The 19,493-nt window shown below is 42.5% G+C and overlaps 2 protein-coding genes across 2 annotated transcripts in view; one reads left to right on the forward strand and one right to left on the reverse strand.

Moving 5' to 3' along the window:
- Nucleotides 1-19,493, forward strand: part of LOC309511315 (uncharacterized protein) — a 224,296-nt gene that overhangs the window by 14,113 nt on the left and 190,690 nt on the right. The window contains exons 8-9 of the mRNA XM_082186420.1: nucleotides 54-227; nucleotides 538-711. Coding sequence (XP_082042546.1) covers nucleotides 54-227; nucleotides 538-711 — 348 coding nt within the window. The remainder of the gene's footprint in view (nucleotides 1-53; nucleotides 228-537; nucleotides 712-19,493) is intronic.
- The window catches only part of LOC309511370 (uncharacterized protein), a 220,937-nt gene that overhangs the window by 13,995 nt on the left and 187,449 nt on the right, over nucleotides 1-19,493 (reverse strand). The window lies entirely within an intron of this gene.

The following is a 19,493-nucleotide window of genomic DNA, read 5'->3' on the forward strand; positions in this document are numbered from 1 at the left end:
CTGAGCTGTAGATCCTGAACTGAGAGACTGAAGAGTGTCATTGTTCTCTACAGGTTGAGTGATTGTGATGTTACAGATGAAGGTTGTGCTGCTCTGACTTCAGCTCTCAGGTCAAACCCCTCACACCTGAGAGAACTGGATCTGTTTAGAAATAAAGTAGGAGATTCTGGAGTCAAGCAGCTTTCTGATCTACTGAAGGATCCTCACTGTAAACTGGAGATACTCAGGTAAGATTTTATAAAAGTCTCAACGTTGTCTGTTTTTCTCCTGTGGTGAATAATGGATGATATACAAAAATAAAATATAGAAAAAAGTTTACCATTAAGTAACTAAAAAGGATGTTTAATCATCATTAGATTCTTTCCAAAGCTTCTGAGGTAATTGTACTTTTGATAGTTATAAACATGATTGGATGATGTGAAGAGGTGACAACTGCTTTCATATACAAATATGTTGAGGAGAAATTAATTTATATAATATAATTTGTATCAGTGTTTCCTGAACTGAGAGACTGAAGAGTGTCATTGTTCTCTACAGGTTGAGTTATTGTGGTGTTACAGATAAAGGTTGTGCTGCTCTGGCTTCAGCTCTGAGATCAAACCCCTCACACCTGAGAGAGCTGGATCTATCATGGAATAAAGTTGGAGATTTTGGAGTCAAGCAGCTTTCTGATCTACTGCAGGATCCTCACTGTAAACTGGAGATACTGGGGTAAGATTTAATAAAATCCTCAATGTCGTCTGTTTTTCTCCTGTGGTGAATAATGAATGATATACAAAAATAGTATATACAAAAAAAGTTTAACATCAAGTAGCTAAAAAGGAAGTTTAATCATCATTAGATTATTTCCAAAACTTTTGAGGTAATTTTACTTTTGATAGTTTTTACAAGTAACAAACATGATTGAATGATGTGAAGAGGTGACAATTGCTTTCAGATACAAATATGTTGAGGAGAAAGAAGAAATTCATATATATTATATAATTTATATCAGTGTTTCCTGAACTGAGAGACTGAAGAGTGTCATTGTTCTCTACAGGTTGTGTGATTGTGGTGTTACAGGTGAAGGATGTGTTGCTCTGACTTCAGCTCTGAGATCAAACCCCTCACACCTGAGAGAACTGAATCTGTCATGGAATAAAGTAGGAGATTCTGGACTTAAGCAGCTTTCTGATCTACTGCAGGATCCTCACTGTAACTGGAAACTTATTTCCAACTGGAAATACTCCGGTAAGTTTGAATAAAATGTCATGGTAAATATTTATATTTCTTTATTCAATAGTGAATGTCAATGGTAAATAATGATTGTCATACAAAAAAGATCTACTGTGAAATTACTAATGGGACTGTTGCTTTTATTTTCATTAGATTCTTTCCAATGTGTCTGACCATTGCAACCCTATCTCACGGCCAATTCGTATGAATTCGTATGAGTGATTAAAAGGTGGCTAATTCATACGAATTTGTACGATTTGTCTAAACCCACGTGATGTTTAGGTTTAGGGGCAGGGTCAGGGGTAGGTCATTGACATAATTTTACAATATTAATGATAGTATAAACATGATTGAATGTTTGTATACAAGAAACCCATCTATAACTGAGAAAGAAACATGACTGCCCCCTACTGGTAATGTACGTCATATGCAAGAGAACTTCACTACGGAATCCCTTTCCCTGTGATGTGCATTCTTAATGGCCACATCTGTAGGTACATGTAACATATGTAACAAGGACACTGTTAAATAAATAAAGTGTTATCGAATATTCTTGCAATTTTATGATATGGAACCTAACTCGATCAAGCAGTTTGTAGAAGAGGGTCTGAACCTTAGACTGGACCTGTTAATGGTGCCTTGAATTAAGTGTCTGATTGTGAAGTTCCTGCTTATCTGAGCTGTAGATCCTGAACTGAGAGACTGAAACTGAAAAGTGTCATTGTTCTCTACAGGTTGAGTGATTGTGGTGTTACAGATAAAGGTTGTGTTGCTCTGGCTTCAGCTCTAAGATCAAACCCCTCACACCTGAGAGAACTGAGCCTGTCTGGAAATAAACTAAGAGAATCAGGAGTGAAGCTTTTCATATTTTGATGATTAAAACTGTTCATATTTTAATTGAAAGTTAATTTAGTTTCTTCTTAGTTTACTTTCCTTGTGATGGTGAATTACACAATATAAACATGTTTAATAAGAGTTTGATTCATTTATTTTTTATAGTAGTTTATAGCAACAATTAAATATCTTCAAGTTTCTTTTTATTTCAAACAATTCAATATTTTGCTTTTATTATTGTCTTTTGAGAGAATGTCAACTTCAATAGAAGATAATCGTAAATATCGTAATTGTTAATCGATAATCGTTTCTTTATCTTAAATAAAACTGAACCACTGTCATTGAAAGAGGACAGTCATACAGGAATATAGAAAAGGGTCAAGGGTCATCATTCATGGTTAGTTAGGTGCCAAATCAAAATCTGAATGTTCAAAAACAGCTTTAACAATCATGTATCACAGTTTTATATTATAAGCTTGCACTTAATAGTCGAAGTAGTTTCTTCTAGTTGTTCTAAAGTGGATAATGCAACAATGTTGCACACGTTTGACTGTCTGTGTTTTACTTACAGGTTTTAGATGTTAGTCTGACCTTCTCTGGATCAGATGATGGTGAATAAAGAGACACTACAGACACAATCACATTCAACGGAATCAACAGACACAAACCCACAGTGATCATCACACACACATGTGTGTGTGTAACTTTCCAGAATAATCCAATCCTTCATCCAAAGTCAAACAAGGAAACCTTCAACCAGATGAACTGGATAAATATTCTGAATGTTCAGATCCAATCTGACTTCTGACCTGTAATGCCTGAATCATAATCATACACTGTTCGTTCGTTGGTCAGAGGAGAACTGAGTGACTGAGTCTGGTTTCTGCCAAGGTTTTCTTCTCCATTCTGTCACTGATGGAGTTTGAGTTCCTGCCACTGTCACCTCTGGCTTTCTTAGTTGGAGACACTTAATATTCAACAGTATTATGGATCTGCCTGCATTGACACCATTATATAAGAACTGAACTGAGCTGGACGATGACATCACTGTTTTCTCCAGAGCAGCTGTATAGATAAATTAACTAAATTAATAACTTTTTTACAATAGAAGCTGGACTATGACATTATTTTCTTCTAGATCTGCTGTACAACCGAAACAAACTTTGTTGCATTATTTTCCTGTTATCACTGTAAAGCTGCTTTGAAACAATCTGTATTGTAAAAACTGCTATATAAATAAAAGTGACTTGACTTTTGTTTCTTCAGAAGTGAAATTTATACTGGGAAATGCTCTGCTACAAACATCTCCATATATAATATTTATTTAATGACTTAATTTAAAGAATTCAGCCCTCCAAACATATTCAAATGCCTCAAGATTATAGTAACATTCCTAATGAAGGCATCTATTGCATCTTATTTTCTTATTTATTTAAAAGGAATGATGCATTGCCCCTTTTAAATGTAAAATAAAAATCTTTTTTTTTCATTTTTTTTCATTCTGAATTGAATCTATGGACACCTTTCAGTATTAAAAGGGTTAATCAAGTATTCATTTTCATTTAGAATGGCCGAATATACATTCCATATGCTGTCTTTAATCTATTGGCAATTCCACATTATATCTTTTATATGAATTATTGACAGTATTTTATTGTAAGTCAATTTAGCAGTCAGAAGGGGCTTTCGCACCGGAGGAACCTTTTCATAGTTCCTCGAACTAATGGCGAAAGTTCCTGGATTTTGGCGTGTTCGCACTGCAGGAACTAGGAACGATTTTAGTTCTAGGAACTCCTTTTGGAGGAACTAATTTAGTTCCTACTTCAGAGTCGGGTCTAAACCAGCACTATAGGAACTATCCGTGACGTTAGTGTTCGCTGATTGGCCGAACGCAGGCAAAACACCAGCACCCACCATTTTTAAAAAGGCTGTGTAAACACACAGATTATAACTTATATATTTACTCCAAAAACTAACTCTGCGAACATGGAAAACAGAGATAGATGGACCTCTTAAAGATTGTATCAGTGATTTCAGGCCCAAAAATAAATTATCACATTCATCTAATCTTTCCTAACGATCCGCTAGCTGCCCGCCCCATAAGCATGCCGTCAAAAAAACGCGTCTCTCTAGGCAGCCTAGGCTCTGAGATCTGCACACAAAAACAATTGCTTTCACTACCACTCAAAACCAAAATTAATAGTGTTCCAACCAATCACAGACAGGGGTGGGTGTTGTGAGGTTTTCGCGTGCAGCCGTCATAGGCAGCCGTGCACGAGTGCAAAACCTCACAACACCCACCCCTGTCGGTGATTGGTTGGAACACTATTTATTTTGGTTTTGAGTGGTTGGTGTACCACTCAAAACCAGATTGTTTTTGTGTGCAGATCTCGGAGCCTAGGCTGCCTAGAGAGACGCGTTTTTTGACGCCATGCTTATGGGGCGGACAGCTAGCTGATCGTTAGGAAAGATTAGATGAATGTGATAATTTATTTTTGGGCCTGAAATCACTGATACAAACTTTAACCTGTACGCTGAGGAGAAAATCCAACGCAACTTTGAGGGGACCAAGCCAAACATAATTATGTATTTCTGCTCAGCTAGCAACACTGGACGGTCCGTGTTTCGCGGCACATGGCATTACTGTCTACTTTCTATGTATAACAGTTCTAACTAATGATGTATTAGACAGGACTGTTAGACAGATTGTAAACTAATGAACACAAAGAATACGAGCACTATATCATCAGCCTCTGCCATTCTCAGCGCTGTCAAAATAAAGGTCCGCCGCGCAGTCAAAATAAAAGTCTCAACAACAAGCGTGTCTTACGTCACTTCATATTTCCTATTGGTGGTGCGAATGCAAAAAGGAGTGACCGTTCTGGACAAACCAGGGAAATCAACTGATCAACTGAGCAACATTAATGTCTGGATGGAGAGATAGAAATAATTAACTAAATCTTTATATGTGAGCTTTATCTACAGTATGTGTCAAATTAACAATATGAATTCTTGTCTCAATTCTATTATCTCTGTTCTATTCGCTAGTTTCACGTGGCCGCCATTTTGGATTTCGGATCAGCGAGTGTACGCGTAGACACTTCCGGTTTCGCATTACGCCCGGTGCAGGGAGCCGGAGAAAGCCGAAAATGATCTTTTATAGTTGTTTATAGAATCAATTATCACTTAAAATACTACTAAGATCCATATTACTATCACACGAGCCAGATTAATGAATGAAAACTGTTCACGAACAGAAGATTGTATTTGACTCATGCTGCATACACATACAATGACAATTATGCGCCTACTGTAAATATAGAGCTGTAAATATTACAACTACGATTAGAGTTGTTTGTATAAAATGCACCGTGAACATTCACATGTTTGCCCTGTGATAGGCTACAATTTTATCTCCATAAATACTATTTTCTCAGTTCTGCGCATATATTTTTACTTACATCAATTGCTCGATCAATATTATAATCACATATTTTACATTTACATTTTTAACTGTAGGTACCACAAACAATTTAATATAGGTAAGTTTGTGTATATTTTACACATAGTACAATACTGTCCTGCTTATAAACACCAGACAGATAAAGATTTATGATCTTTACTCATCTCACTTGCACAAAATAAATGCAGTAATAGAAAGCATAGAAACGCACAGGTGAAATACACTGAAAATGATATGCATTTAAAAAATTTGGTCGGGTTGAAGTCATCCCTCCGGATCTTTTGTATCCACTCAGCCCGTACCGCAGTGTCAACGGGGAATGCATGAAAGCTGACTTCTCTGTTGTAACGTGACGAAATGGTACATAACGGCACACAACAATGAAGTGCTGAGGCTGTCACCCTCTGAAAGGCAAGTCCCTCTCTTGAATCCTAAAAAGACTATTGTGAAAAAATATCTCTGTGGTAATGGAACTCAGTCGGCTGTTGTCTCTCGCTGTCTCCCGCTCTCGCTGTCAGATCACCGGAAGTACTGGCCCGCACACTCAATTTCGAACGTCAACGGTCTATTCTATTACTGTTTGTTGGTGTTTACTATTAACAATTCTATTACTTATACCAACTCCTTATACCAATTACTTATACCATTCCTTTTACCTCTTTAATCTATTTTTTTAATATTTAGATCATGAGTCTCTATTAACTCTTTCTCTACCATTGATGGAAATTTCTGGCTTTCCGTTGTAACACTCGTCCCAAATTAAAGACAAAATGAAACCCAAAATAAGGGGGGAACCACATCCAAGTATATTTGCCAAACAACAGTTCAAAACAAATATATACCACAATTTTTTTTTTTTTATGCAAAATACAACCACACCAGAAATCAATAATTTGCCACAATCACCAAAACGCCTCGGTTACGACTGTAACCTCGGTTCCCTGAAGAGGGAACGAGCGTTGCGTCGAGAAATGACGCTATGGGAACGCTTTGCGTGATGACGTCTTGAAGCACATGTAAAATCAGTCCAATGGTGTGGCGGAACGTCAGAGGCGGGTGACGTCACGTACCAGGAAACTATAAAAGCCGGCCCAAAACAGAAAACGAAAGCTTCGTAAAAGTCTGAAGTTGAGCTGACAGGCATGAAGGAGATATGGCAGGGCGACGCAACGCTCGTTCCCTCTTCAGGGAACCGAGGTTACAGTCGTAACCGAGGCGTTCCCTTTCAAGGGAACTCCCGTTGCGTCGAGAAATGGCGCTATGGGAACGTCTATACCAACGCCTCCATAGCTACAAATGTCTGTCCTGTGTGAAATCCGTAGAGCAGCACTAGGAAGACAAAACATGAGACCCTGGAGCAGAGTCTAGATCCAGAGAGTAAAACCTGACGAAAGTGTGCGGTGAGGACCAGCCTGCCGCATCACAGACGTCCTGTAAAGAAACTCCTGAAATAAGGGCCTTAGAGGCCGCCATACTCCTCGTCGAGTGCGACCGGACAGCCAAAGGAGAAGGCTGCCCAGCCGCCTCATAAGCAAGTGAGATAGCCTCGACCACCCACTTGCTCATCCTTTGCTTAGACACCGGGCCCCCTTTGTTAGGGGACCCAAAGCACACAAATAATTGATCACTTTTACGCCACAGGGCAGCTCTGTGGACATAAGCGTCTAACGCCCGCACAGGGCAAAGCAAATTATTAGCCTCCTGGTCAGCATTTTGAAAGGGAGGAGGACAGAAGGCCTGCAGAACAACAGGTCTGACCACATTAGTGGGGACCTTGGGGATATAACCCGGTCTCGGATGAAGGAACGCTTTAACCATACCCGGAGCAAACTCTAAGCATGACGGAGCCACCGACAATGCTTGAAGATCCCCTATTCTCTTAAGAGAAGAAATAGCCAGAAGGAAAAGAGCTTTCAGAGTAAGAAACTTCTCAGGAACCTCCTCAATGGGCTCAAAGGGGGCCTGGGATAAGCCTTGTAGCACAAAGGACAAATCCCAAGGTGGCACCCTAGAGCGAACTGCAGGCCTCAGCCTCCAAGTGCCACGAAGGAAACGAGATACCAAGGGGTCTTTCCCCACAGACATTCCACCCAAAGGAATGTGGTAAGCACCTATGGCCGCCACATAAACCTTTAAAGTGGACGGGGTCAGACCTGCAGTGAACCGGTCCTGCAGGAACTCCAGCACTGTACCAATTGGGCAGTGGACTGGGTCCAACCGACGGTCACTACACCAGGAAGTGAATACTCTCCACTTCAGGGCATAAAGTTTCCTCGTGGAGGGAGCTCTGGACTGTAGAATGGTCTCAACAACCTTGGTTGAGAGACCTGACTCTATGAGCTGGGCCCCCTCAGAGGCCAAGCCCACAGGTTCCACAGTTCTGGCCGAGGGTGAAATATCGAGCCCTCTGCCTGGGACAGAAGGTCCCTCCTGACGGGTAACTCCAGAGGATGCCCGTCGAGGAGGGACACAAGATCGGGAAACCATACTCTGCCCGGCCAGCGCGGGGCTATAAGAAGTAGATGGACCCGGTCCCTGCGAACTCTTTCCAGAACTCCTGGGAGCAGAGCAACTGGGGGAAAGGCGTACAGACGTAGCCTCGGCCACGTCTGTACCATAGCATCCAGTCCCAGAGGAGCTGGATGCGTGAGGGAGAACCAAAGTGGACAGTGAGACGTCTCTCGAGATGCAAACAGATCCACTTGTGCTTGGCCAAACTCCCTCCATATCAGCTCCACCACCTCGGGGTGGAGCCTCCATTCCCCGGGCCTCGGCCCCTGCCTCGACAGAGTGTCTGCTCCTATATTCTGTACCCCGGGGATGTAAGCTGCCCTGAGTGACAGTAACTTCCCCTGGGACCACAAGAGGATATGGCGTGCCAAGTTGGATAACGGGCGCGAGCGCAAACCCCCTTGGTGGTTGATATAGGCGGCTACCGATGTGTTGTCCGTATGTACTATCACATGGTGCCCCCTGAGATCTGTGATAAAGCTCCTCAGAGCCCGGAAGACAGCTAACATCTCTAGGCGATTGATATGCCAGGAACGATGATGGTCTTCCCACAGACCTTGAGCCGAGCGACCCTCCAGGATCGCTCCCCAGCCCGTGAGGGAAGCATCCGTCGTTAGCAATTTGCGACGACAAGGAGCTCCCAACACTGGGCCCTGGGACAGGAACCAAGGCTTCTTCCACATAACCAAGGCACGTAGGCATCGCCGCGTGACCTTGATTGTGCGAAATGGGTTGCCCCTCGGGGAAAACCCCCTGGTCCTGAGCCACCACTGCAGGGGCCTCATGTGTAGCAGTCCAAAAGGTATCACGTTGGAAGCTGCTGCCATGAGACCCAACAGTCTCTGGAACTGTTTGACAGTGAGTAGCTGGCCTAGCTTTACACTTTTCACAGCTGCAAGGATGGAATCTATCCGTGGCGGTGACAGGCGCGCCTGCATCGACACAGAATCCCAAACCACGCCTAGAAAAGTGGTCCTCTGTAATGGAGAAAGCACACTCTTCTTGGCGTTCAGCCGTAACCCCAACTCTTTCATGTGGGCGAGAACAACATCTCGATGTTGAACCGCCATCTGATGCGAATGAGCTAAAATCAACCAATCGTCGATGTAGTTCATAATGCGAATACCCTGGAGGCGCAGTGGCGCCAGAGCTGCATCCATGCATTTGGTGAAAGTGCGGGGTGATAAAGCTAGGCCGAATGGAAGAACTCGATATTGGTATGCTTTGCCCCCGAAAGCAAACCTCAGGAACTTCCAATGACACGGACGGATGGATATATGGAAATATGCGTCCTTGAGGTCTATCGTGACAAACCAGTCCTCGGACCTGATCTGTGGCACGATCTGCCTCAATGTTAACATTTTGAACTTGAGCTGCATGACTGACTCGTTCAGAACTCGAAGATCTAAAATGGGACGCAATCCCCCGTCCTTTTTTGGAACTATGAAGTACCGGCTGTAAAACCCGGTTTCCCTGCTGGAGGGAGGTACATATTCTATGGCCCCTTTCTCTAACAGAGTGTTCACTTCCTGTTCCATAACCAGAACCTGCTCGGGGCCCACCACTGTGGGCAGGACCCCCATAAACCGAGGTGGGCGTTTCTTGAATTGTATCTGATACCCTTTTTCCACGGTCTGCAGGACCCAACGAGAAACATTTGACAGTAGCTTCCACGCTGTCAAAGATTCTACTAGAGGTACCAGCCTCTCGAGACTGGTTTCTGGATTTTGTTGCTGTTGAGTAGTCGGTTCGACGCCCTGTAACGGCGAACCGGCAGGGAACGACCGAACAGACTGCTCTAGCACCCTCCTCGGAGGGGGCGGGCATCCCGAGGCCACTACGTTTCCGGGTGGACCTTGAGATATGTGCTCGCCGGAGACCGCTGCGCCCTGTAACACCAGAGGTGGCAGGGTTGGCAGAACGGTCCCCTGAGGGCACCGAAGAGAGACGGGCACCGTAAAATGAGGTGTTAACCGCTCTACTTCGGGGGGGACTACCCTCATTTGTCCTGGGTCCTCGGACGTCAGGACTTTTTCCCAGCAGCCTTCTTGGCGGTAATAACGGTCCGCAGATCCGTTCTACCCCTCGAAGACTGCTGGGTTTGAGCGCGCCCTCCGTGTCCCCGAGGTTTTTGTGGGGGAGCACGGGAGGAAACGCTCTGTTTCTGAGTGGCACGGTGCTCAGCGCTCTTTTTAGAGGAGTGAGGCTGCTCCCGCTCAGCAGCCTCATAGAAAGAACGGCGGGGGAGGAGTTTTTGCAATGCAGCTGCCTGTTTAGCAGCTTCCTGAGATTTAGCTACCGCACTGTTTACTGCATCGCCAAATAAACCCACAGTGGAAACCGGAGCATCTAAGAGAACATGTTTTTCTTTCTCTTTTATATCACTCAGGTTGAGCCACAGATGCCTCTCAGTGGCCACCAGGGCTGCCATAGACCGCCCGATTGATTTAGCGGTCTCCTTGGTGGCCCTGAGAGACAAATCTGTGGCTCTGCGTAGTTCAGCCACTGTATCGGGACCAATTCCCCCGCCCTCCTCTAAATCCCCCAATAATTCTGCTTGATATGCTTGCATAATGGACATCGTATGCAGACACGCTGCTGCTTGACCAGCGGCTGCATAAGATTTATGAACCAGGGATGAAGTATATTTTACTGGCTTAGAGGGAAGTGAAGGAGCTTTCAGGGAAGATGCCGTTGCTGGAGAGAGATAGCTCGCAAGCGTCTCCTCCACCTTCGGCATCTCCCCATAACCATAATCTTTATATTTCTGAATAGATGAATAGTGAGATGTTTGTGGTGCATACACTCTGTATGAAACCGGTTTTCCCCACGATCTCGACACCTCGGTGTGGAGATCGGGGAAAAACGGAAGGCTTCTTCGCTGAGGCTGAGCACGAGATGGCAGGAAGCGTTCGTCGAGCTTACTTTTCGAGCGAACGTCCTGCCTATCCTCTGGCCACTCAATAGATAGTCTGTCAACTGCTCTAGTAATAACATCGAGCAGTTCCTCAAACGCATGAGACTGAGGTGGCGAATCCTCAGACTCAGCTTCAACACTCACAACATCCAACTCCTCAGAGCTGGACAATTGCAGTATTGGTGCCTCTATCAGGGGGGAAGAAACCGCAGCGCGTGCTTCCGCACCCTGATGAGAGGCACTGGATCTGTCAGATTGATGCTGAGATAAGGCAGAGCCCGTCTCAACATCCACTGACAGATCCATTTGCGAACCCCAGGTCTGAGATCGCCGCCGAGCCTCAGCCGCGGCGGGACCCGAGCCCTGGGGAACGTGGTCGGGATTGAACCGAGCCAAACGGGATCGGAGCGTACGCAATGGAAGCGCACAGCAATGCTCACAGTCACCACCCTCGAGTGCTGACTGGGCATGCTCCTCTCCCAAACAAACAACACAAAGAGTGTGTGTGTCACCTCCCGTTAAATAACGCGGGCAGGGATGGACACACACTCGATACTGCTGCTTGCTCGCCATAACTGAATCAATATATATGTATATAAAGACAGACAACACCAAATAACAAGGACAGATTTCAACACAGAGCGCAACTGAAGACTCAGAAAGCTTTCGTTTTCTGTTTTGGGCCGGCTTTTATAGTTTCCTGGTACGTGACGTCACCCGCCTCTGACGTTCCGCCACACCATTGGACTGATTTTACATGTGCTTCAAGACGTCATCACGCAAAGCGTTCCCATAGCGTCATTTCTCGACGCAACGGGAGTTCCCTTGAAAGGGAACCAGGTTCAAAGAGTCCTCCACTATCAACTTAGTCCATAAAATGTCCACACAGAAACACAAAATGATAATATGGGAATATGGATAATGTGGGTGTAATGAATATAAGGAACCTGTAATCCAGCGATGATCAATCAGATTGTCTGTGCACAAAAAAATCAGCTCAAAGTCAGTTCAGTCGCGATCATAGTCTCGTCATAGCGAATAACTCACACAAAAATAGTTGAAAAAGTAAAAAAAAGTAAAAAAATATATAATCCACAAGGGTAAACCAAACGAAGAAGCGTTTATGCTGGTGTAAAGTCTATGGTGAATACATAGATTATGGGTTGCACACCATACAAACACAGTTGGGGAAATATACGGCCTACAATGAGCATTGCTAACACACTGTTCCTCAACTAGTGACAACAAGAAGCCATAAAAGGTGAGCATTAACTCAAACCTTTATTTTTATAAACTTTTTTTTTTTTTTTTTTTTAAGTGTAAGCCCTTCCCAAATTGAGCTACCACGTCTTAAAGGCTAAATCACTTGCTCATGCTTATATGGGCATTCTAACCCCCTCAGCTGAGGCCGTCACCCCCTGGTGACCAGGAAGACTGGAATTGGATTGGAAATGGATGTGGCTTCTGACACATGACACATGTAAATGAAGCAATCTGGTGCATTCTGACAAGAAACATTTTGCTTGAAGACATTTGCTTCAAGTAAAAAAATAAAAACATTAATGGACCGATCACGGTGGCCGCGGCACCTGGGGGTATGGATAGAAGAGGCGAGAGAAAGGAGACGGAAGCATGAGGAGCGACAGAGACGAGAGAGGGGAGAGAGAAAAAAAAAAAAAAAAAAATTCTTTCTCCGGTTCCCACAATGCACTGCCATCTGGTCCTCCACCAGCTGGGCGATCTTCTCCGCGTTGCCTGGCGGTGGCGCTGGAAAGCCCTTGGTGGACGGCGACGACTCCTCCGGGTTTGGGCAGTCGGCAGGAGTTCCCCGTTCCCTGCTCCACCCCAACACGGCGATGGCAGCAGGCTCCGGCCCATGGCGAACGGCGGCGACTCTTCCGCTCCCTCACGGACGGCAGCCGCCCCTCCAGCACTCAGGCGGCCGGCAGCAAGCTCGACCGTCCCCCCGGCAACTCACTCATAGCAGTGAGGGCTCGCATTCCTCCTTCCTCCCTGGTTTCGGCACCAATTTAACAAGGTTAGCTATTGTGGGAAGAAGGAGGTGGGAACTGGCGAACATTCCAAAGACTTTAATAAAATAAATAAATACAAAAACGAAAGTAAAGACAGCAATCCCTCATGGTCGACTGCCGCCACACATAAAACAAAACATCAAATAAAATAGTCCAGGCCTGGTCCTCGATCTTCACAATCGTCACTCTTCCTTTTATTCTTCCACTCCTCTGTGAGAGATACGAGACCGGTGAGTCGCGCAGGTGTCGCTCATTATCAATCATGCCACCGGCCTCGCGCCATTCTCTCGCGGCCCTCTACCTTGTCCTGCTCGCCACAATATGCGTCATCTTTCATGTCAAATTCTTACATTTGATTTACACTGCAAAATTACAACTGTAATAAATAATTTTATGAGATTGATGTTTAAACAAATATAAAAAAAAATTATAAAATAAAATCAATGATACTTTTAAACATGAAACTAAACCACCAATAGGTGGCGGCAAGTGACCGTGTTAATAAATGAATCGAGTCATTCATTAAAACGATTCGTTCAAAATGCTGAATCATTCAATAACAAAACACTGCGCTGAGTGTTGCTTTTCTTTTGTAACTATTTTCGTCAGTGAAATAGAACAAAAACAGTCAATATTGCATCTAAATTGTAAGTGACTACATTTTAACTAGGCTACTTGTTTCTTGTTTCTTGTTTCTACTTCATGATTTCTTTCGTGCTGTAAAGCAGAAAAGGTGATCAGTTCATGTGCGTTCATGCTGCCACTCGCTTGAACTGAGGCGTTAGTGTTCTGAACTGTCATGCCACATTAGAGCGCAGAAAAAGATCGACACAGCTCGAGAGATGTCTATGGTCTCACCCCAGTCTATGTGAAATTAGCCAGTTTCTAATTATTACTGTGAAGTTTATTGTGCTTGCAATATCACCCCGGGCCTCAAAATTAAACAAATTAAAATTTGCACACAAATAAATATCATCCTGAATTCACAAATTCTTTATTTATTATTGCAGGGACTGCAGAAGATCCCATTTTTAAATAACTATAACCCAGAAACAGGAGAAATTATTGATAATCTAGTGTGCAGCAATAAAGTGGCTCCTGCTCTGATAAACAAATGAGTGAGTTAGAAAAGACTTAAATAAACTAAACTGGTTTAAAAACCATTCCAGTCAAAACCATTTGAACAGGTGAGGATGAGGCTTGGTCTAAAACATTTTTCTTAAGACTCATAACACTTTAGCCTCATTATATATGAAGAATAACACCACCATTATCTTTCTCTTTCTCCCAGTCTGTTATATTTCTTCCCGTATTTCGCCCACTTTGTCCCGGGCATTTTTGTTCCTCGAAGAACTCTCCTACAGTCCAGTCACCATCAGTCGCGACTTACACGTATTTTCATTTAAACGTCACTCACTGACGTTTCCAAACCAGAAAAAAAACAGATTGCCATACTTTGCCTCTGATTGGCTAGTACCCGTTGCACTCTGCTGTATCATGTGTGTATGGGGAAAGGGGAGGGATAGAGGGAACAGACAAGACAAACTCCCACGTTTAAAAAACATATAGAAATTTTCTGTTTGACAACTTATTATGGAGCTGGGAACAAGCCCAAATAAGCAACTACACTTTAGAAACAAGCCCAAAAAAAACGCGACCCGCGACTACCAATATTTGTAAGCGACTTTACAGAAAAACAAGCCCAAAGTCGCTTATAATAAGCGGACTTGGCAACACTGCTGATGACATAACATGCAGGCAGGCCCGCCTTCACATGATTATGATTGGTCGATTAATAAGCTTAAATCTGATTGGCTAAAGAGTAGACTGATCCGTGTGGAGAGCGCTGCCAGGAAAGTCTCAAAAATACACACACACAAATCCAAGGCGATTCACACATTCAAGGATAAACTCGTACATTTTAAACATTTGAAGGTTTTTGTGCACAGTTGTATATCTACAAATTTTGTTTTGCATTTGTGAAATGTATTTTATGAATATATCATTTTATTTTGCACATGTGAATTGCTTTTTGCGAATATTTTTTTTGACGCACGTGAATTGTTTTTTTGTGCACGTGAATTTGGTTTCATGCATGTGAAAATGTCTACACATGAATCAAGTTTTTTGCGTGAATTATTAATGAGACTGTTCTGGCTCTATAGTTGATGGACTCAATCTACTCCATCTGTGATCTTTGATCATCTTTCTGAATCTGACCTGGATGTAGTCTTTGACAAAAACTTGATTTTCTCAGGCCTTTTGCTCAAAATGTTGCTGTTTTTATGAAACTTACCCACATTCAGGTGTTGATTAAAAAAACAATGCATGAATCTAGAATAAAAGGTTGTTTTTTTTTAAGCAGAGAGTCTGTTTTATATACACACATATATATATATATATATATATATATATATATATATATATATATATACTGCATATTCAGATATTCATGCAACAAAATATTCTGGGGGCCATGAAATTTTTGTGAAAATGATCAAAGAGTTAATCTTTCAGTCATTTCTATTTAAAACTTTATAGACTAAAATAACCAGCGTTTCGACAGACGGCCATGCGCAAGTCGATTTACGCCAAAAGAGTAACACTTAAACTTGACGCACAACGTAATGATGAACGCTGTTGCCCAGCGCTGTTTGTTTGGACCACGAGAGGCTCAAAGCTTATGCTACTCCTACATCTACATCATACATCGTCAAGTGTTACTCTTGTGGCGTAAGTTGACTTGCGTACGGCCGTCTGCCGGAAGCTAGTTATTTTAGTCGATAAAGTTTTAAATATGTATATTTTTCTTACACTAACGCATCGCTTCACTTCAGAAGGCCTTTATTAACCCCCCAGAGCCGTGTAGAGCAATTTAATGATGGATAGATAGGGTTTGATAGACTTCCAAAAAAGTATATTTTATATACTCCCATTATAAAGCTTGTAAGGGACATTTTTTAATATAACTCCGATTGTATTCGTCTGAAAGAAGAATGTCATATACACCTAGGATGGCTTCAGGGTGAGTAAATCATGGGCTAATTTTCATTTTTGGATGAACTTTCCCTTTAACTTCAATTCAGAATTTAATCTGTTACAAGATTACAAAAGATTTAGATTTTTAAATAAATACTGATCTTTTGAACTTTCTATTCATTAAAGAATCCCGAAAAACATATGAAGCGACACAAATGTTTTCAACATTGATAATAATGAGAAATCTTGAGCAGCAAATCAGCATATTACAATGATTTCTGAAGGATCATGTGACACTGAAGACTGATGCTGAAAATCCAGATTTGAAGACAGGAATAAGTTATATTTTAAAATAGAATAAAATACAAAATTGTTAAAATTCTTGAGAAGGTTGATGGTAGATTGTGAAGTATGTTTGGCGTATGAATCCCCCAACCTCTCTTCAGATTCAGTTTCTTCACTGACTGTGGGGTTTCAGCTTCCAGAGTCTGTTGGTGTTTAGTATAATCCGTTCTTCTCTCTCCCTTTACAATATTTCATGTTCCACTGGCAGCCGCACAAACCCCGAAGCATCACAGATCCATCGCCATGTTTAACAGTCAGCAAGATGATATTTTCTTCACATTCTTCTCCCTTTTCCTCCAAACACACCTTTGGAGATTGTAGCCAACAAGTTGAGTTGTAACTTCATCAGACCACAGTACTTCATCCCAAAAGGACTATGTCTTATGGAAGTGTTTTTGCAGACCTCAGACATTGGGCTTAGTGATGAGATCACAGGTCAGGTTTCTTTCTGATGACTCTTCCATACAGATGATGTTTGTGTGATCAATACCGGTGCAGCTCGACTCCTGTGCCAGTTCAATCTCCTGCAGATCCTGAGCAGTGATTTGGGCCTTTAGTTTTGTGATCCTGACCAGTTTACAAGCAGTTCTAGTGGAAAATGTTCTTGGTCTTCCAGATCTTCTCCATTCCTTCAGTTTCTTAATGATGTTTAAGAGGAATTTGCTACCAGGAACATAGATGGGGTTTGTGTGTCCGTGTTATTATAGCAATGTGCTCTTAATAGAGCATCACAGTCCCGCCCACAGCCCGAGAGCGCTTAGGTGCCGGAAGTAAATTTCCCATTTATTTCTTCCATTGACGTTTTGGAAAATCCGTATCTAAAGAGTTTTAGAGCATGTCTGAGGATAATCAGCTACGGCTGAACTCATAGGCATACAACATATTATTTAGAGTGAAAACACGACGAGAAAATCCCCAAAAAGTCAAAGGTACAAGACTGTGTACATATTTTCATTTCCGAGCGAAGGAACTACTCATCCCATAAACCACCGCGCCTCACTGAAGTCGACTGAAGCCACAACCGCGAAAGAGCCTTTAGAGCGACTTTCAAATCTGACGACAGCCACGCGAACTTTTTCTTGTGCAGTTTATAGCAGTTCTTTCAGTAGTAATCGTGTAAATAATAGTGTTTTTTATAGGTATTGTGTATTGAATTTTATATTTATCATCGTGTATTTTATCGTGTATTTTATATTGTGTGCGTGTGTGAAAAGCGGTTAACGATAACGTTAGCAACATGGTGCAGTGCTTTGTACCTGACTGCAATCACCGCTCAGAGGTCAACACGTCGTTTTTTTTTTTATGATCTTCAGTCTTCACGGACTTTCGCGGGGTTTAACCAGACAGTTACACGAGCTCCACCAATCAGATGCATCACTGTGGGATTGTGGGATTGTTCAGGATTGTGGGTAATGAAGTACTTCTCCAAGACATCGCGAATAAAAGGCATTTATCCCAAAACAAGGTTAGTGCCCCATGAACTTTTGGCGGTTATATGAGCATATACAATCGCTTAGTACAGCCGTAGCTGGTTTTAAGTCTACCATGTATGGTTACGTTTTTATGGCTTATATCCCAACTGTCAATGGAGAAATTGTATTGAATTTTTACTTCCGGCACCGGCTGTGGGCGGGACTGTGATGCTCTATGTACTGAGAGCAAATAAATAGATTCGATTTTTCTCAGCTGATCTACATTATTAAACACAGGGTGAAATAAATGTGAAAATTATGATTATTTTAGATTTCACTGTCCTATATGCTCATAGTTTGTTTGTTGATTTCCTCATGTGTTTCTCCAAACCCAGACTCCATTATAACGGTAGGAACAAGCGTCACTATCACACACTGACCGCAGGACTCTCTCTTTTTCTGTCCAGTTCATCATTGGCCTGTTCCTGCAATCTTGAGCTCTCAAACAGAGTTGAAGCTGCTGAAAAATATCTGAGTGAAACATAATATTTCTTTAATGCTGGACTGGCTGTCAGCTCCAGTGTTTCTGTCCTCCACTGTGTATTTTAATGCTGATGTGTTTTGTTGTAGAACAGCGCCACCATGTGACATCAGCTGACTACTGCGGCTCTGAGCTTCTCTGATGCTGATAGTGATGTTGGGATGTTTTCTCTTTCTGTAGATGATGTTTTGTCCCGGGGCTCGATATGCCTGGATGACATGGTTCAGGGGGGCACTATCGCTCGACTGCACTGTCTCTATGTCGTGTTCAGAACACCTCACAGTTTCACATGAGAAAAGAGCAGATATTACACACTTTACACACATAGGGCCCATTTTAACGATCTGAAACGCAAGTGTCAAAGCACAAGTAACTTTGTGGGCGGGTCTCGGCGCTGTTGCTATTTTCCCGGCGGGATAAATGACTCTTGCGCCCGACGCAAATCTAAAATGTGTTGGTCTGAAGTAGCTTCATTACTCATAGGTGTGGTTTGGGCGTAACGTGAAATAAACCAATCAGAGCGACATCTCACATTCCCTTTAAGAGCAGGTGCGCTTGTTCTAAAGCGGATTGCTATTATAACGGCGGATTTGCCAGGAGCGGTTCACAGCCGACGTTCTCGTCAGGGCTGTAAAACACAGAGAAGTGACATTGGGGATGGAGAAACAAACACACCCAAATTAGCTTGGGTTAAACAGGCGTATGATAATTTGGGTAAATGTGTAAGCTAGATTTATGGCTATTTTCTTTTTTTTCACATCTTCATGGACACAACAATGATTTCCCTCGTGTATTAATATGAATAAAAGAATGAAATCTTTATTTCGAACAATTAAAAAATAAATTAAACCAAAGGCAGCAACACATGAAATATCCATCAAGAAAAATAAAACAAAATCAAGAAAAACAAAACCTTTTTTTTTTTTTTTTTTGCATAATAATCACACTGTTCGAAAAGGGATAGGTAGAAGCCCTAGGCTTATCAAGACCTAATATTTTTCCTAGTAATAATGTATGATTTGCAAAAATGAAAACTGCTGCTTCTGTGTAGATGAGAGCATCAAAGTGTATGCGCGTTGTGCACACGCTACATTGATTATGGCCAAGCATGCGCCCTTAAAATAGCATGAATAACATGCGCAACGCGCCACTGACTTTAGACTAGGTTTTTCCTGGTCACTGGCGGAATTGTTTTCTAAACCTGCAAAATAGCATGAGGGAACCACAAACGAGTTACTAGGAG

Source organism: Leuciscus leuciscus (genome assembly GCF_965113295.1).
Source record: "Leuciscus leuciscus genome assembly, chromosome: 12".
Lineage (NCBI taxonomy): Eukaryota > Metazoa > Chordata > Actinopteri > Cypriniformes > Leuciscidae > Leuciscus > Leuciscus leuciscus.